The sequence below is a fragment of the Chiloscyllium punctatum genome, chromosome 1 (genome assembly GCF_047496795.1).
Source record: "Chiloscyllium punctatum isolate Juve2018m chromosome 1, sChiPun1.3, whole genome shotgun sequence".
Taxonomy (NCBI): domain Eukaryota; kingdom Metazoa; phylum Chordata; class Chondrichthyes; order Orectolobiformes; family Hemiscylliidae; genus Chiloscyllium; species Chiloscyllium punctatum.
Window position 1 is genome coordinate 111,843,334 of NC_092739.1, and position 14,800 is coordinate 111,858,133.

General features: G+C 42.4%; 1 protein-coding gene across 4 annotated transcripts in view; it reads left to right on the forward strand.

Annotated features, from left to right (window-relative positions):
- LOC140478739 (probable E3 ubiquitin-protein ligase HERC1) overlaps nt 1–14,800 on the forward strand; it is a 342,968-nt gene that overhangs the window by 109,901 nt on the left and 218,267 nt on the right. For all 4 annotated transcript variants that reach the window (XM_072572083.1, XM_072572056.1, XM_072572075.1 and 1 more), the window contains exons 21-24: nt 681–807; nt 9,516–9,669; nt 10,065–10,347; nt 11,259–11,352. In XM_072572083.1, coding sequence (XP_072428184.1) covers nt 681–807; nt 9,516–9,669; nt 10,065–10,347; nt 11,259–11,352 — 658 coding nt within the window. The remainder of the gene's footprint in view (nt 1–680; nt 808–9,515; nt 9,670–10,064; nt 10,348–11,258; nt 11,353–14,800) is intronic.

Here is a 14,800-nt window from a genome sequence, read left to right on the forward strand (position 1 = left end):
GTGCAGGTTAGGTGAATTGGCCATGCTAAATTGCTCGTAGTGTTAGATAAAGGGGTAAATGTAGGGGAATGGGTCTGGGTGGGTTACGCTTTGGCGGGTCGGTGTGGACTTGTTGGGCCAAAGGGCCTTTTTCCACACTAAGTAATCTAATCTAATCTTAAAAAAAATGGTTAGTTTATTTTATTGAAATATGAGTTTATTAGACAGGAAAGTAGGCGACGGTCCTGAGAGTACTTTTAACTCTCCGTGCAGTTTCTCAAGACACATTCTTTCATAGCAGCTTTTCGCTCTTGAAATAAATAATTTCTTGGAGGACAGATACAAGCACAGCACATTATTGTGAACCTGGAATTACATGTGGGCCAAGCCAGGTGAAAATGGTAGATTTCTTCCCTTTAAAGGACAGTAGTAAACGAGAGTTGTTTTTCACAAGAATTAATGATGGCTTAGATGTCACCATGACTGAGAATAACTTTTAGTACCAGATATTATTAATCACATTTAAATTCAACCTGCTGAGATTTGAACCCATGACCCCGTACCCTTAGCCTGAGCATCTGGATTACTGGTCCAGTGGCACTGACTACTCTCTGGTATTTCTCCATCTTTTAGCACATACAAGACTTACAGTTTCACTCAAAAACAAATAATTTGCTAGATGCTTCTTATTGTATTTGCAGGTGCCAACCCAGTGAGAGACTTGTGGAAATATATCAATGTGTCTACAAGGTTAGAAGTACACTTCTGGCTCAAACGAATGCTGCCTATAATACTGCAAATGTGCAGCTGCCCACTTGGCCCAGACAGGTAAAAGATTGAACTAATGTTGATGTATACACATATTTGAACATAAAAAGAAGGAGCAAGAGAAGGACATTTGGCCCCTCGAATCTGCTCCACTATTTGATAAGGTTATGGCTAGTCTGATTGTAATCTCAAATCTGTATTCCTATCTACCCCTAACAACTGTTTACTCCACTGCTTATAAAGAATTTATCCACCTATGCTTAAAAAAATGGAAATACTCTACTTTCACTGCATTTTGAGGAAGAGAGTTCCAAAGACCTGTTACCTTCTGAGAGTAAAACCTTTGCCTCATTTTGTCCCCTCCACATCAATCCTCTCAAGACCCCATATGTATGTTTCATTCAAGTCCTCTTTACACTTTCAAACCCTAGCATACATAAGCCTAGCCTGTTGAACCTTTCAACATAAGATAACCTGCAAATTCCAGGTTTAGTTTAGTAAACGTTGTCTGAATTGTTTCCAATGTATTGACGTCCTCTTTTAAATAAATCATTGTGCTCCAAGTGCAGTCTCACCTGTGCTCTGTACAACTGAAGTATAATCTATCTATTTTTGTATTCCGTTCCCCTCATAGAACATAGAAAAGTACAGCACAGAAAGGACCCTAAGGCCCACGATGTTGTGCCAAGACTTAATCCTAATGTAAAATATACGCACCCCTCAACTCACTGCTATCCATGTGCATGTCCAGCAGTCGCTTAAATGTCCCCAATGACTTCACTTTACCACCTCAACTGGCAACACATTCCATGCATTCACAACTCTCTGTGTAAAGAACCTTCCTCCGAATATCTTCAAACTATGACTTCTTGTACCAGTCAATCCTGCCCTGGGGAAAAGTCTCTGGCTATGAACTCGATCCCTCATTATTTTGTATACCTCGATCAGGTCTCCTCTCCTCCTCCTCCTCTCCAGAGAGAAAAGTCCGAGCTTATTCAATCTTTCTTCATAAGGCAAGCCCTCCAGTCCAGGCAGCATCCTGGTAAACCTTCTTTGCACCCTCTCCAAAGCCTCTATCTTTCCCATAGTAGGGCGACCAGAACTGGACACAATATTCCAAGTGTGGTCTCACCAAGAACTTGTAGAGCTGCAGCAAAACCTCACTGCTCTTAAACTCGATACCCCTGCTAATGAAAGCCAAAACACCATATGTTTTCTTAACAACCCTATCCACTTGGGTGGCAACTTTGAGGGATCTATGTACTTGCACACCCAGATCCCTCTGTTCCTCCACACTGTCAAGAATCCTGTCTTTAATCCTATATTCAGCATTCGAGTTCAACCTTCCAAAATGCATCACTTCTCATTTATCCAGGTTGAACTCCATCTGCCATTTCTCAGCCTAGCTCTGCATCCTGTCTATGTCACAGTGCAGCCTGCAGTAGCCTTCAATACTATCAATACTATCAACAACACCTCGAACCTTTGTGTCATCTGCAAATTTACTAACATCCTCATCCAAGTCATTTATAAAAACTACAAAGAGCAGAGGCCCAAGAGCAGAGTCCTGCGGGACCCCACTCAACACTGACCTCCAAGCAGAATATTTTCCATCTACAACCACTCTCTGCCTTCTGTCAGCCAGCCAATTCTGAATCCAGATAGCCAAATCTCCCTATATCCCATACTTCCTGACTTTTTTGAATGAGCCTACCATGGGGAACCCTATCAAATGCCTTGCTGAAGTCCATATACACCACATGCTTGACTGTCGTCGACCTGTCTTGACATCTCCTCAAAGAACTCAATAAGTTTTGTGAGGCATGACCTGCCCCTCACAAAGCTATGCTGACTGCCTTTAATCACACTATGCTTTGCCAAAGACTCTTAGATCCTATCCCTCAGAATTCTTTCCACAACTTTGCTGACCACAGACATAAGACTGACTGGTCTGTAATTGTCAGGGATTTCCTTATTACCCTTACTGAAAAGTGGAACAACATTCGCCTCCTTCCAATCCTCCGGTACGACTCCCGTGGAGAGTGAGGAGGCAAATATCCTTGCCAGCGGCTTAGCAACTTCCTTTCTCGCTTCCCGGAGCAGTCTAGGATAAATTGGTCTGGCCCTGGAGACTTATCAATCTTAATGTTTTCCAAAATTTCTAGCTCATCAACTTCATCAATCTTGATCTGGTCAAGACTGTATTCTAGCTCCTCAAAGTTTTCATTTACAACAAGTTCTCTTTTCTCGGTGAAAACCGAAGCAAAAAATTCATTTCAGGCTTCCCCTATCTGCTTAGACCCCACGCACAAGTTCTCTCCGCTATCCCCGATCCGCCCTACCTTCTCCCTGAGCATTCTTTTATTCCTCACGTACGGGTAAATGCCTTTTGGTTCTCCCTAATCCGTCTTGCCAAGCCTTTTTCGTGCCCCCTCCTGGCTCTCCTCAGTCCGTTTCTGAGTTCCTTTCTAGCAAGCCTGTAATCTTCTAAAGCTGTGCTAGATCCTTGCTTCCTCCACCTTATGCAAGTTGCCTTCTTCTTTTTGACGAGCAGTTCCTCTGTTCTCATCATCCAAGGTTCCTTAATCTTTCACCTTCTTACCTGTCTCAGAGGAACAAATTTGTGCATCACTCACAACAACTGCTCCTTAAACGACAAGCAACATGAATTCGACTGGGACAACACTACCATTATAGGGCAAGCCAAACAGAGAACAGCCAGGGAATTCCTAGAGGCATGGCACTCATCCACAGACTCTATCAACAAACACATCGACCTGGACCCAATATACCGGCCACTACAGCGGACAGCTGGAACTGACAACCGGAAGCGGCAGAGACAGGCCACTATAAATGCCGGAGGAAACAGCACAGAAGCACAGGAGGCTCCCCAGCACTGAGGATGTCACCTAGACAGGGGATGAAATGTTTGCAAGACAAATTCCCAGCTCGGCGAACAGAACCACAACAACGAGCACCCGAGCTACAAATCTTCTCCCAAACTTTGCTCCTTAAATAGTCTCCGCATGTCTGCTTGCCCTTTCTGTGGAACAGTTGCTCCCAGTCTGTACTTCCCAACCCCTGTCTGATAGCGTCATAATTTCCTTTTCCCCAATTAAATATCTTCTCTCGGTAACTGTTCCTTTCACTCTCCAAGGTTATGCTAAATGTGAGGCAGTTGTGATCACTTTCACCAAAGTGCTCTCCCACCGCGAGATCTGACACCTGTCCTGGCTCATTGCTGAGCACCAAATCCAAAATGTCCTCTCCCCTCGTTGGTCTGTCTACATACTGAGTAAGGAAACCCTCCTGAACACACCTGACAAAAACAGCTCCATCCAAACCATCTGCACTAAGGAGGTTCCAGTCGATATTGGGAAAGTTAAAATCATCCATAACAACAACCCTGCTACTTTTGCATTTTTCCAGTATCTGCCAGCCTATAAGTTCTTCAATATCTCTACTGCTATTAGGTGGTCTGTAGAAAACCCCCAATGCGGTGGCTGTTCCCTTGCTGTTCCTAACTTCCACCCGTACCTACTCCGTAGACAAACTTTCCTCAACAACCTTCGTTTCTGTAGCTGTGATGCGCTCTCTAATTAGCAATGCTACAGACCCTCCTCTTTTTCCACCCCCTCTGTTGTTTTTAAACGTTGTAAACCCTGGAACATCAAGCAACCCTTCCTGTCCCTGTGAAACCCACGTCTCCATTATGGCCACAACATCATAGCCCCAAGTACTGATCCATGCTCTAAGTTTGTCACTCTTATTCCAAACACTCCTTGCATTAAAGCAGACACACTTTAACCGATCCCAATGTTTCATCGCGTGAGAAACCTTCCTGATAGATTGAATATATCCTGTCACTGTCCTGTCTGCAACTGTCCCCCTCTCAGACATGTGGCTCTGATTCCCACCCCTCTGCCAAACTAGTTTAAACCCTCCCGAATCGCACGAGCAAATCTCCCACCCAGGACATTTGTATCCCTCCAGTTAAGGTGCAACCCGTCCTTCATGTACAGGTCCCACCTACCCCAGAAGGTATCCCAATGGTCTAGGTATCTGAAGCCCTCACTCCTGCACCAGCCTCACAGCCATGTGTTAAGCTGCATTCGCTGACTGTTCCTCATCTCACTATCTCATGGCACCAGAAGCAAACCTGAGAACACTACTCTACACGTCCTGCTCTTCAGCTTCCAACCTAACTCTCTGTAGTCACTTTTCAGATCCTCAATCCCTTTCCTGGCTATATCATTGGTGCCAATATGTACCATGATTTCTGCCTGCTCACCCTCCCCCTTCAGAATCTTGTAAACCCGAGCGGCGACATCCCAGACCCTGTCACCAGGGAGGCAGCATACCTTCCTGGAGTTCCGTTCCTGACCACACAATCTCCTGTCAATCCGTCTAACTATTGAATCCCCTACCACTTGCGCTTTTCTATTTTACCCCCCTCTTCCCTTCTGAGCCACAGTGCCAGGCTCAGTGCCAGAGACCTGACAACTATGGCTTTCCCCTGGTAGGCTGTCCCCACCAGCAGTATCCAAAACGATATACTTATTGCTGAGGGAAACGGTCACAGGGGATCCCTGCTCTGACCGTCGGTTCCCTTTCCTCCCCCAATTGTAACCCAGCTGTCCTTATTCTGTATCTGAGGAGTGGCCACCTCCCTGTACATCCTCTCAATTTCCCCCTCAGCCTCCCGAATGATCCGTACTTCATCCAGCTCCAGTTCCCTAACTCTGTTTTCAAGGAGATGGAGTTGGGTGCGCTTCTCGCTGATGTAGTCGACAGAGACATGATCTCACCCATTTAAAGCCTTCCCAGAAGTCCTTTGCTCCTCCCTCGTACTTCTCGGCAAATGGAGGCCCCGACGCCTGAAGTAAGTGTTTTAAACCATTAGACTCACCTTCCCAGAAGTCCATCGCTTCTTCCTCGCACCTCTCGGCAAATGATAAACCACCTTCTCTCCAAACCCAACTTGTCCAATCTGTCGTGCTTACTGAAGTTTCTCATCATTCTTGTAAATCTCTTCTGCACTTTCATCAATCCTTCCTGTGGTGTGGAGCTCAGAACTGCTCAGTAGTCCAGCTGATGTGTAACAAGTGTCTTGGAAAAGTTCAACATAACCTCCTCTTTCTCTCTTATGCTGCGCTTGATTAAAACTTAGGATACTACAAACTTTAACTGCGTTCTTGACCTGTCTTGCCACCTTCAGTGAACTATGTACATATATACTCAGCTCCCTCTGCTCCTCTACACCAGTAAATATTGTATCCTGAATTTGTGTTCTTTCCATGTTCTTCATTCCAAAATGCATCACCTTGCACTTCTCTGCATTGAACTTCAAATGTACCACCTATCTGCCTACTTTACCAACTGGTCTGTCCTTTTGAGTTCTACACTGTCCTCGCAGTTTACAATTTTAATATCCTCTGTAAGCTTTTAAATTTGTCCCCTGCACACCAAGGTCTAGAACATGAATGTATATCAGGAAAAGAAAAGGTTCAAATGCTGACCTTGAGATAACTCCATTACTCCTTCACTTTGAAAAATATCTGTCAACTGCAGCTTTTTCCAATTGCTCAGTGTCCATGTTGCTACTGTCTCTTTTATTCAACAAGATACTACCTTTCTCACAGAACTGTTGCATGGCAATGTATCAAGTGCCTTTTGAAAGTCCGTGTACACCTCGTCAACAACATTATCCTCACTGACCTTTTCAAAACAAAAAATCCAGCAAGTGATTAAAAGAAGATTTCCCCTTTAGTAATCCATTCTGGCTGCTGCTGATCAGCCCACATTATCCAATGTCTGAACTAAGTAAAAGGAAAATTATGCAGAGTCCCTCAATGAGTATTGCCCAGTTGCTCTGATTTCCAGAATTATGAAGTGCTTCGAGAGGTTAGTCATGGCTCGCATCAGCCCGAGTTTACCAAATTGCCTTGATCCTTTGTAATTCACCTACAGGCGCAATGGGTCCACAGCGAACATCATCTCCCTTACCCTTCACTCATCCCCGGACCATCTTGATAACAAGGATACCTATGCCAGACTCCTCCTTACTGACCACAATTCTGCCTTCAACACCATAATTTGAAACAAACTCATCTCGAAACTGAGTCGTGGGTCTCAGCTACCCCCTCTGTAATTGGATCTTCGACTTGCTGAACCATAGACCGCACTCAGTCAGAATACATCACAACACATTCTCCACTATAATCCTCAACACTGGTGCACCATTAAACTGCATACTCAGCCCCTTACTATATTCCATATAAACTAACGACTGTGTGGTCAAATTTCACCCAACCCCATGTACAAGTTTGCTGACACCACCATTTAGGTCAGATCTCAAACAATGATGAGGTGGAATACAGGAAAGAGATTAAGCGCGTAGTGGCATGGTGTGAAGAGAAAAACTTTTCCAACTTCAGCAAAATGAAGGAGCTGATCATTGACTTCAGGAAATGGAGTGGAGGGCACACCCCTGCATCAGTGGTGCTGAGGTGGAGATGGTCCACATCGTCAAGTTCCTGGGAATGATGATCACCAGCAATCTGTCGTGGTCCACCCATGTCAACACAAGGGCCAAAAAAGCACAATGTCTCTACGTCCACCTCACGTGTATTCAAAAGTTGAATACACGTACAACTTGATTTAGGAACAGCTTCTTCCCCACTATAACCAGATTCTTGAACGGTCCTCTCGGATGCCAATTCTGATCTCTCTCTTTGCACCTTCTCTGCACTGTATCACAGTATTCTGCATTCTGTTCTGCAACTTTTGTATGATGTAATCTGCCTGTAGAGTAAACAAAACAACTTTTTTTTTAGATTAGATTTAGATTACTTACAGTGTAGAAACAGGGCCTTCGGCCCAAAAAGTCCACACCGACCCACCGAAGCGCACCCACCCAGACCCATTCCCCTACATTTACCCCTGCACCTAACACTATGGGCAATTTAGCATGGCCAATTCACCTACCTGCACACTTTTGCACTGTGGGAGGAAACCCACGCAGACACTGTGAGAATGTGCAATCTCCACACAGATAGTCGCCTGAGGTGGGAATTGAACCCAGGTCTCTGGCGCTGTGAGGCAGTAATGCTAATCACTGTGCCACCGTGCCACTTTTCATTGGATCTCGTGACAATAAATCAATCAAGTCTATCCTGAATAATTGTTTCTAGAAGCTTCCCCTGCACTGAATTAAACTGACTGGCCTGTAATTACTGAATTTATCCTTGTTGTAATTCTGTGATGTCATCAACACTCTACAATGCTGCCCAATTTGTTGTTGTAGGATTGAAGCCTTGGATGTCATAATAAAATGGCTTCAAGGGATCAGGCAATCTAGTGTTCCAACCTCTATTGGAAAGCAACATGCTCAAAGGTTAAGCAGGGAATATAAAAATTAATGAAAAATAACAATTAGATGTACTTGTTTTTGGACCAGGATTCAATGTCTGCAATTCTCCAGCCTTCTGACATCTCTTCTCAGTCTAGAGTAGACTGAAAGATTCTGGCCAGGGCCCCTGCAATTTCTGCTTTTAAGTCTTTCACCATTCTTGGGTGCATTCTATCTGGTCCTGATTCCTTGTCACTTCCTTCTAATCAGTTTTGAACCATTCTACTTTTTTTGCTCTGTCACCATCACCTTCAGGGCAGTCAAGAATAAGCAATGAATGCTGACCTCGCCACTGATGTTCACATAGGAATAGGAGTAGGGCATTCAGCCCGTTGAGCCTGCTCCTCCATTCAGTAAGATCATCGCTGACCTGTGGCCTTCTGCCATTTTTCTGCCTTGGGCACAAGTCTATTGATACCCTGACTTAATATAAATTTGTCTGTCTCAGATTTAAATTTAACAATTGAGTTAGCATTGGCTGCTGTTTGAGGAAAAGAGTTCCAAACCTTTGCATGTTCGCTACTCTTTGCATGTAGAAGTCATTTCTCACATGTCTCCTGAATGGTCTAGCCCTAATTCTTAGACTATGTCCCTGGTCCTAGAATCATCAACCAGTAGAAATATAGTACCTACTCTGTCTTTCCCGTTAATATTCTAAAGTCCTCGATTAGATCACGTGTTAACTCTAAATTATATAGAATAAAGACCTAATTTTTCTAATCTCCCCCTTGTAACTTAACTCCAGGTATTATCCCAGATATCAACCTGCACTGAATTCCCTCCAGGACTTCCTAAGGTGTGGTGCCCAGATCTATACTCAGTGCTCCACTCTAAGTGAGGTCTAACTCGCATTTTGTGTAATTGTAACATAATTTCTGATCCCTATATTCCAGCCTTTTGGATATGAAGACCAGTATTCCGTTAGTTGTCCTGAATATTTTCTGCACCTGTTATGGAATTTTAAAGATGTATGCACCTGAACTTCTAAAATTCACTGCATTTAACTTTGTGCCTTCTTAAAAAACCCCAATCTCTCCTCCTTCAGTCTGAAATGGATGACCTCACACTTGCGCCACAGCTTTACCCCTTCATCTCATCTGTCAATATCCTGTTGTAATTCTGTGATGTCATCAACACTCTACAATGCTGCCCAATTTGTTGTTGTAAGATTGAAGCCTTGGATGTCATAATAAAATGGCTTAAGGGATCAGGCAATCTAGTGTTCCAACCTCTATTGGAAAGCAATATGCTCAAAGGTTAAGCAGGGAATATAAAAATTAGTTAAAAATAACAATTAAATGTACTGCATTTGAAAACAATAATTATTCAGTATGTTAAGTACACTATTAATTTTTAGCTTTCAGATGTCTCCAATAACGTTGAAGATGAACCGAGAGAAAGCTGTAGTACCACTGAGCAAACCGTGAATGTTAGACAATCAGAGGAACCACAATACAACATGGAAAGAGAGATTGTACTGTTGGACACAGAGGACTTCCCAAAGATAAGCAGTGTGTATACTGAGATATAATTTTATTTGCCCGCTTTATAGCCTTTCAATTTACCTTTCAGAAAGTCTGTAATTATTAACCCATATGTGAAAATGAATGTCTACAATAGGTGTAACAAACTTTACAAAAGTCCATCCTTCCATAATGTTCCTTAAAATCATCAAAGCATTTTATTTCCTTATTGTGATTATAATAAGGACATTCTTTGATAAATAAGCTGTAATCGTTAGTCAGAATATGTATTTGTTAATGCAGAAACTCCTGAAATTTATAATGTAAAATTTGCATTAAAATTTAAATGATTATTATATAGTGATTTAATATGGAGGAAAACATAAAATATAAAAACAATTTCTAAGTATTACAATGTTAATTCTTTTTTCCCAATCTGACAGAGGTTTTAGAGTGTTTCCTAGCCCGAAAGGCTGCTTGTCACCATGAAAATGAAACCGTATATGAATACTCAGGCACAAGTAGCCGGCCTAACAGTACAGGCAGTGTGGAAGCTCCAGAAACCGAAAATACTCCGAAAGAAAAAAGAAGGGATTCAGAAGAGCAATATTCATTTATATCCATGTGCCATTATGTAATTTTACGCTGTGCCTTCCTCATTCTTGGAGTAAGGGCTGTGTGGCTGGCGAAAGGTTGGAAAGAAGAGCCAACACTAGCTACAACTAGGTCAGTTATTAAGGTTATCCCTTTTTCTCTCCCCTACACCTTTGTTTGTTCTTTCCATTTTCTCTTCATTCTTCTTATCTTTGCTTCCTGTCTTGTTTTATTCTGTCTCTCATTTTAGAAGCTAAGATGGATTATGAAAAATTCTTTTTTTTCAAAATTAAAAAAGGTGAAAATTAATTGGTGTAAAATATTGTAGGTGTAGAATGCCAACCTTAATTTTTAATTTTTTTCTTGTTTGAAGGATAAAGGGCAGGCTGGAGGAGGCAGGAAGCTCCACATTTGAAGGCTATGATATGAGGTGCCGGTGTTAGACTGAGGTGGACCAGGTCACACCACCAGACGTCACACGACACAAGGTTATAGTACAACAAGTTTATTTGAAATCACAAGCTTTCACTTGACGAAGGAGCAGCGCTGTGAAAGCTTGTGACTTCAAAGGAACATGTTGGATGATAACCTGGTGTCATTTAACTTTTGATCATATTTGAAGGCACAGAAAACAATTTGAGTTCCTCTGACTGCTTTCTTATTTAATGCCAAAACAAATGAATGCTTCATATTTGGAAGATAAAATCATAGGAATCCCTATGTGTGGAAAGAGGCTATTTGGTCCACTGAAAAGCTTACCACCCAGACCCAGCCTCCACCCTATCCCTGTAACCCTGCATTTACCACGGCTCAATCATTTAACCTGCACATGTTTGGACTGTGGGAGGAGACCAGAGCAACTGGAGGAAACACATGTAGAGACTGGGATAACGTGCAAACTCCACACACAGTCACTCAAGACTAGATTCAAACCCATGTCCCTGAGCTGTGAGACAGCAGTGCTAACCGCTGAGCCACAAGTTGGTGCTTCTGTTTTTTTTTTAGAAAATATTTTAAAATACTAACACATCCTTTCCTCATAGGAAAGGAAATTCTATGCAAGAAGAGCAGTCATCTCGGGCAAGACTGAGACAGAATCAAAGTGACTGTGATGCAAGGAAGCAAGTGAATAAAGAAGTATGTGTTCCACATTCAGACCTTTACTACAGTTTTCAAGCTTTGGTGGCAAAAATATACTTATTGATCTGTTTTTATCAGTCTCCAATTATTTACTATGCTGCTGCCTCATCAAATGCCTTGATTTATAAGGAAATAAACATTCACATATTAACTGTATTAGCCTCATTGCAAATGATTCTAGAGAAATTGGGGTTAAAGGCTGACAAATCCTGACGGGCTGACAATCTTCATCCCAGACTAGTAGAGGAAGTGGCCCTGGAAATGTTGACTGCGTTGGTGGTCACCTTTCAAAATTCCATTGACTCAGTTCATACACATTGTAGGGTGGCAAATGTACTTCTTAATTTAAAAAAAGAAAGTGAGGGAAAACAGCGAATCACAGATCAATTATCCTAACATGGAGCAAATAACTAGAGTCTGTTGTAAAATACATGATAACAGCATACTTGGAAAGCATTAACAGGATTAGACAAAGGCAGCCTGGATTTATGAAAGTGAAATCAAAATGTAAGGTGACCAGACTGCTTACTATATTCAAGATGCTTGAAGGTAGGAGACAGGCAGACGGTGGTAGTGGAGGTTTGCTCTTCGGACTGGAGGCCATAAGTGGTGTGCCATAAGGATCGGTGCTACTGCATTTTGTCATTTTCATCAATTATTTGGATGTGAATACAGGAGGTATGGTTAGTAAGTTTGCAGATAACATCAAAATTGGTAGTGTGGTGAACAGTGAAGAAGGTTATCTCAGAGTAAATAGGATCTTGATCATATGGGCTAATGCACTGAGGAACAGCAGTTAACATTTAATTTGGATAACTATGAGGTGTTGCATATTGGTGGGGCAAATCAGGGCAGGGATCACACACTTAATGGTAAGGTCCTGGGGAGGTTTGCTGAACAAAGAGACCTTGGGATGCATGTTCCTCGTGTCTTGAAGGTAGAGTCACAGATGGACAAGGTAGTGTTGAAGGTGTCTGGTATACTTGCCTTTGTTGGTCAATGCATTGAGTATAGGAGTTGGGAGGTCATGTTGTGGCTATACAAGACATTGGTTAGGCCACTTTTGGAACACTGCATTCAGTTCTAGTCTCCCTGCTATCAGAAAGTTGTTGTGAAACTTGAAATGGTTCAGAAAAGATTTACAAGGATGTTGCTAGGATTGGAGGGTTTGAGCTATAGAGAGAGGCTGAACAGGCTGGGGCTGTTTTCCCTGGAGTGTTGGAAGCTGAGGGATGACTATATAGAAGCATTTTAAATCATGAGAGGCATGGATAGGTTGAATAGACAAGGTCTTTTCCCCAGGGTAACAGAGTCCTAAACTAGAGGACATAGGCTTAAGGTGAGAGGAGAAAGATTTAAAAGGGACCTAAGGGGCAGTTTTTTCCACACAAAGGGTGGTACATGGTTGGAATGAGGCATCAGAGGAAGTGGTAGAGACTAGTAAAATTACAACATTTAAAAGACATCTGGATGGATATATGAATAGGAAAGGTTTAGAAGGATATGGGCCAAATGCTGGCAAATGTGACTAGATTAATTTATGATATCTGGTCGGCATGGATGAGTTGGACCGAAGGGTCTGTTTCCATGCTGTACAACTCTGTGACTCTATATGGTCTATGACTGATCTGTGTAACTGAAGTATAACATTTTTTTCTTTTATAATCAATTCCTCTCATAGGTCAAAATTTCCTACCTATCTTTGTGTCGTCTCCTCTCGCCTACATCATTGTAAATTGGAAAAACTTGAGGCTCTAGTACAGACCCGAACAGGACTCCACTTGTGACATCCTGCCAGTCAGCCAAAGTTGCATTGATGCATGTTCTCTGCTTTCTCCTAGCCAGCCATTCTTCCAAGACAATCTTCTATCCATGCTCAGACATTTTCCCCCTACACCATGAACTTTTACTTTCTGTAATAATCTTTTGGTGCACTCAATTTTTTTCCTGCCTTTTGTTTTACATTATATCTGTTCCCTTCAGCAGAATTTGTCTCTATTCCTATAAAATATTTGGGGCAGAAAATCCCTCCGGTATAGTGCAAGTTCCATTTTATTATCATCAATAGAATTGACTATCAAGCTGTGAGCTGATAACAGATCACGATTTCTACTCTACCTATTGCCACTGCCCAAGACAAATTACTATCCTTTAGTTTCTTTCTGTGAAATTTGGCCTAAATTTGATATATCGAAAATGATGAGTTTTAATTGTTTCATGACAACACCGTTGAGTAGGCAAAATCTCCTATTCTGAATCTAAATTGATTCCTCTGTATTTCTTTTATTGTATAGTTATCAAAAACTCGCAGCACCAGTCATAAAACCGAGTACAAGAGCAGCCAGAGATGAGGATTTCTGCAGCACATAACTCTTTTCCTTACTCCTTGAAGCAAATCCAACCTCAAGGTGCAAGTTAGGAGGTGATAGAAAAGTCTGGCAGGACAGTAAGAAGCTGAGAGGAACACAGATTTTGGCGTACTTGGCCATAGATCCCTGAAGGCAGCATGGCAGGTTAATAGGATTGTTAAGAAGGTAGATGGGACATCTGCCTTGATCAGTCAAGGCATAGATTACAAGAAGAGGGAGGTTATTTTGGAGCTGCACAGAACTTTGCTTAGGCCACAGCTTGAGTAATGTATGTAGCTCTGGACACCACACCACAAGAAGAAAGATTGTACTGGAGGGGGTACAGAGGAAATTCACCAAGGTTTTGCCTCTGATGGAATATCTTCACTGCAAAGAAAGCTTGGGGTTTTCTTTTGGAGCAATGAGTTTGAGGGGATCTGGACACAAAGGTATAAGATTGAGGAGCATGGATAGGGTGAGAGAAAGCAACTGTTCTCCTTAATGAATGGTCAGTAACAAGGGGGCATAATTTTAAGGTGAAGGTCAGGAGGTTCAGGGGGAATTTGAGGAAACATTTTGTCACTCAGAAGATGGTGAGGAATTGGACTGCAGTGCCTGGGAGGGTAGTTGAGGAAGGTAACTTCACAACTATTTTAAGAGTACTTGGATGAGCACTTGAAATGTCATGACATTTGAGGCCATGAGCAGAGTGCTAGCAAGTGGGATTGGCTATACAGGCTCAATGGGCTGAAAGGCCTTTTCTGTCCTCTGATGCTATGACTGTCCACTTGCATTGTTAGTGCAGCTCCAGCAAAAACTTCAAGAAGCTCATCACCATCCAATGCAAAGCAGCCCACTTGCTTTGTACCCCATTCACTACCTTCAACATTGACTCTGGTCACCTCAGACACACTGTAGCAACAATTTATACCATGTACAAGATGCACTGCAGTAACTCACGAAGGCTCAATTGACAGCACTTTCTAAACCTCTGACTTCTACCACTTAGGAAGACAAATGCTACAAATGTATGGGAAAACAGCTGCCACCAATTCCTCCCTCAAGTCATAATTGATGCTAGTTAGAGATAGGATAGT